Source organism: Orbicella faveolata, unplaced genomic scaffold (genome assembly GCF_042242905.1).
Source record: "Orbicella faveolata isolate gen_17 unplaced genomic scaffold, um_ofav_v1 contig_12, whole genome shotgun sequence".
NCBI classification, from domain to species: Eukaryota; Metazoa; Cnidaria; class Anthozoa; order Scleractinia; family Merulinidae; genus Orbicella; species Orbicella faveolata.
Window position 1 is genome coordinate 21,657,501 of NW_028301539.1, and position 5,025 is coordinate 21,662,525.

At 42.7% G+C, this 5,025-nt stretch overlaps 1 protein-coding gene and 1 pseudogene across 1 annotated transcript; both read right to left on the reverse strand.

Annotated features, from left to right (window-relative positions):
* The window catches only part of LOC149117168 (uncharacterized), a 1,547-nt pseudogene extending 540 nt beyond the window's left edge, over positions 1-1,007 (reverse strand).
* Positions 1,008-3,879: 2,872 nt separating this feature from the next.
* On the reverse strand, positions 3,880-4,464 carry LOC110047267 (uncharacterized). Its single transcript, XM_089281004.1, has one exon. The coding sequence runs from the start codon at positions 4,462-4,464 to the stop codon at positions 3,880-3,882; it is 585 nt and encodes a 194-aa protein (XP_089137130.1).
* Positions 4,465-5,025: the final 561 nt, after the last annotated feature.

Genomic DNA, 5,025 nt, shown 5'->3' on the forward strand with positions numbered 1-5,025 from the left:
AACAACTTGTTTGCTGCCCATCTTTTAGGATTTGCAAAGTTGGTGAAAAAACAGTCGCATCTGTGTACGTATGTTACATACCATAAGTTATAGTCAGTCGCTAACTTGTACAAACTTGAAGATTTAGGAGTAGATTTCCTGAAAATGCACTTCAGCTTGCATCTAGCTTTTCTCTTTTTCATGGAGCTCATAATCTTTTTTATCGGTAATCTTGACGGCTCTCGGTCTCTATGACTTTTGCTGTACTTTGCAATGTCTATGAAATACTCTCTCACACGGCGAGCACACCTCATCAGTGCTAACCATCGCATGGAAAGATACAGTAAAAACGACCCTTGGGTGATATTTAACAAGACTTTCTCAGAAGGAAATCGCCACAGCTTTTGTATATGTTAGGCTAATGAAAGGTATTTTCACATTAAATCCTTCAGCGGCGAAAGATTTTCTGCCGTTTACATTTCCCTGACAGGGCTTATTTAATCCCTCAGCTGGCTTTGTTATCCCCAAAAGGGGCTCAATATCTCCCATAACGGGCTTTTCTTTCCCCAAATGGGGCTCATAAAGCTTAATCTGTATCCTCTTGGCATACGGTCACAAAATTGCAGCATGGAGATTCTCTCGGCGCCAAGTACCTTGATCTTCAACTTTGAAGCACCTTTCAAAACCTTTCATTCAGCCGGATTGACACATACTTCGAAAGCTGTGGCATACTGAGAAAATACGTCTTAAGAAATTCATCACAAAGTAAAAAACTAAAAGGTAACTTACCGATAGGACAACTCGTATCACACACGTATCACTACTCTCTCTTTAACCTGTCGGACCAGCTCCACTTTTGGCAACGAAAGCAAATCGTCGTAATCAGTTTTCTTGCAGTTGTCGGGAGTTGTCGTGAAAAGCACATGGTGATGGCGCAATTGTCGTCTCTACTAATACACATTCGATTGGTTCCGACTGTCATTGGTTGTTTATTTCGGGTCACAAAGAGATTACGAGTGATTATCGATGATATTAACCTCCTGGTACCCAGTAAAGAATGCTTCATGTAATGCGTCACGTAGGAGAAACCTCGGTAAAACTTTATTCGTATGACGTAATAATTTGCCATATATGAAGCACTCACCAGAGGATTTTAGCGTTTTCTCATGGTGTCTGTGCTTCGCACTAGACACAAAAATTGATTCTACAAATACGTCTCAAAAATTCCACGATTTTTGATTGAAAAGTTGATGGCATTACTTATATAGGAATGGAACTTTTTCGACTCGGCGGTTTGTTGCCCCATTTCAGACCATGTGATGAAACTCTTGAGAATTCTTCCTTTCAAATTTTCAAATAGCTGCGTGTATATGAAAAAATGACTTAGATGGTTAAAAGAACAATTCTCTAGGGAATATCACATGGTCTGTAATGGGACAACAAACCGTAACCTCAATGAAACCATTGCAGGTTGGCAGAGAACTCTTAAATTGCTGCAAAATATGCAGGAATAACATTCCCTCACCAGATACTGCAAATAAACTCCTGGTCCACATTTTCCAGAAACAAGTCAGGAGAATATCCAGACATGATTCTATTGGACAATTGGGACTTAAAAATTACGAACAAAAATGAAAGACAGACAAGAAAGATGGATCCAACAGAGAATGACTGAGCACAGCAATGATAAAGCACATGCAAGAGGAACAGATCAATATGGAGCTGCAAACAACAACAACGAGATAACACTGAATAAATAAAGCAATAAATCTAAAGAACCAAATGTAAATACACAGCAACAATAAACCTACCGAGCGAACTGTGAGCTTGAATAGCAACTTCCACGAGAAGAAGATCAGGCAAAGAGCAAAACGATCAAAATATGGCGGAACTGTATTGAGCTGAGCGGAACTGGGGTAAATAGACTTTGTGTATGAGAACAGTTTCCATCTTTAACAACAGGCGGTAACCAAGGGTTTGAACATCACTATCGGCTTCACATTACATGGTATGTCATTACGAGCTTCGGATTACATGGTGTAGCCATGACAACCGTCTTATTTCGAGAATTACATGACATGATATGACATAACTTTGACGTATTTCAACCTGTTTCATGTCTTTTCGACACATGATGAGTCGTAATATGTCGTAATATGTTGAAAAGTAATTTTGCTACACATGGCGTGCCATACAAGTCCTCTATTGGGTTGAGATCTGGGCTCTCTGCGGGTACACCACCAGTTGATATTTTTTTCTTGGAAGGAAGCCTTTGCTCCTCTTGACGTATGTTTCGGGTCATTATCCTGCATGAACCGGTGGTCGGGAAGTTTTTCTCAAATGGATGGGATGAGCATGGTCTCCAGGATGTTGCAGAACAAATCAGCATCTACGATGCCATCAAAGATACAAATCTTTGTGGGACTGTCTGCTAATTCCTGCCCAAACATGAACCTTCAGCGGATGTTTTGGTTTCGGTTTTTGCTTCGTTGGCTTGTCTACCTTCCTGTAATAGGTGCGCCGATACGGCACAAGATAAATGGAACACTTGTCGCTGAAAATGACGTTGCAAAAAGTATCGCCACTCTTTATGATGCGCCGAGCGTACTCCAATCTCTTTACTTTGTTGGCTTCGCGTATCAGGTGACAGTAAGCAGTCCACTATAGTGTCCAGCCTTGTTGCTTGCGAGATCTTCGCACTGTGTACGAACTCACTGCAATGCCACACTTTGCCAACCTCTTCTGGATCTGAGCGCTTGTCATCTCATCATTGCTTCGCATTTGCTGATCTGTAAAAGTGCTTGCTTCTACAGATAGCTTGGTGGGTCTTCCAAAACGTGTTAGATTAGACATGGAGCTGGTGAGTCGAAGCTTTTTGATTATTCGTGTTACACTGGCAAAACTGACAAGTAAGCCTTCTCCTTTTAGCAATTTAAATATCTCAGCTGGGTGGAGATCTTGTAAAGAAGCTTGATTTGTGTTCGCGTGTAATTGGAAACTTTTGGCATGATAACCACAAGAGAGTTTCAATGAGAATGATTGTGTAATGCACGTTAGCACTATTAAACACTAGCGGTTGCTATGGTAAAAGAACAAGTTTGCACGGAGTCTGGGTTACAAGAACATGGCGTAGGTCAGGGTTTGAGTGATCTTTGTGGCCTACAAACATGAGCCAAGAAAAGACCGAAGAATAATTGTGTAAGAGCTGCTTTGCTGGAATTCTCCGGCCGCTGGAGCAGTATCCAAGCCAAGTCACAAGGTTGATTTTCTAAAAGCTTTAATGGTGACAAGTTTGCAAAGGTTTCACAGTGTCTTAACTCGAAGCTATATCGATCTGGACTAACTCCTAAATTGTTGCACAAACTCTTCTAATTAAAGTGATCAAGTTTCACGATTTTGTAATAGGTACCCCAGTCCCCGACACCCTCCCCCATGTAAGTTCCAAGAAGGGACTAACATGTTTCATTCAGACTGGGCACAAGCTTCAACTAACAAAGCAAATAAATCTATAACTAAAATCAATGTTCACTTTCTTAACGATCTAATGTCAATGTTCAAAGTTCAGGTTGTTCCGCAATTTCTTGTATGCGCACTGCTGCCACAGCAGTGGCATCTTTTTGTGGCCTTTCATAGAATTTAGGGGCAGCTGGGTTGAGCCTGGACCTCCCTGGCATCTGGGCACAATGTAACTCGAGGGTAAAGGTTTTGGATGGCACGTTCGAGGATGTCCCTGTCTGTCTTCAGTTTGGCTCCTCTCATGATGCCATCTTTGCCTCTGATTAAGTCGGTGACAACTGCTAGCTTCCAATGGTTCTGGTTTTTGTTGTCATCTCGTATAATGAGAACATCTCTGGAGTTGAGATGGAGCGTTTGTTCTCCTCCTGCTCGACAATGGCTTTCTCAAAGGCCTTTGACGTATTCTGCTATCCATCGTTTCCACATCACTTCTTTACACTTCATAAGGAATTTGGCTCGTTTTCTCAGATCCTTATCCAGCACATGATGGGGTTGTAAGTTGGGAATGTAGCTCGAGTTGATGTGCAGCATGGAGTTTGGGGTCAACACAGGAAGCTGGATGTCTTCTCCAAGGTAGCTCAGGGGCCGGTTGTTGAAAGCAACCTCAACATCAAGCACGACTTCTAGCTCTGACCAGCAGAGGGTCCCGTTGCCGATGGTCTTGTAAAATGCATTTTTGAAGAGGCCAATAAGGTGTTCAAATTGACCTCCCCACCATGGGGCACGACTCAGGTTAAAACACCACTTGATGGCTCGATTGGATAGGAACTCGTGGAATCTTTCATCTTGTTGAACCTTCAGTAACCACTTCTTGGCAGGTTGAAACGTTGAACCATTGTCGGAATAGGTAGTTTCCGGTCGCCCTCTTCGAGCCACGAATCTCTTGAGGCTCACTATAAATTCAGATCTTAAGGATTTTAACAGGTCAAGGTGGACAGCTCTTGTCAGGCTGCATGCATACAATGCCATGTACACCTTGCTTTCAGTTTTGGGTTTAGATTCCTAGCGAATTGGTCCATTAAAATCTACTCCTATTACTTAGAACAGCCTTGAAGCCTCTTCTTGTTGTGGGTAGATTTCCTGGTGGTGGTGCTTGGTAAACTTTGGCCTGGAATCTTATGCACCCATGACAGCTTCCTCTCGACTTCTTGACTAGGCGTCGTAGCCGGGGCACCCAGTATTTCTCACAAACCTTAGCCATAGTGAGACCAACCCCTCCATGCAGGGTAGGTAAGTATACTTTGAAGACCAACTTCGCGGTGAAGGGATGGTTGTCTGGCAGATAAATTGGATGTTCTCCCATAATGTGTCCTCAGCATTCTAAAACTTGCTGGTCATTTTCCTGAAGGTTTAGCTGCCGTTTGCCGCTTGGAAGTTGGCTTGCTGCTGGGTTGATTGTTGAGCTTGCTTGATCCACCACAGTTCTTGGCATTGCATTTCATCGGTAGTGATCGGACCATTCTTTCAGTTTCTTGGTTGCACTTGGCAATTATGAATAAACCGCCACACCCACGCTCCAATTTGCAGGAT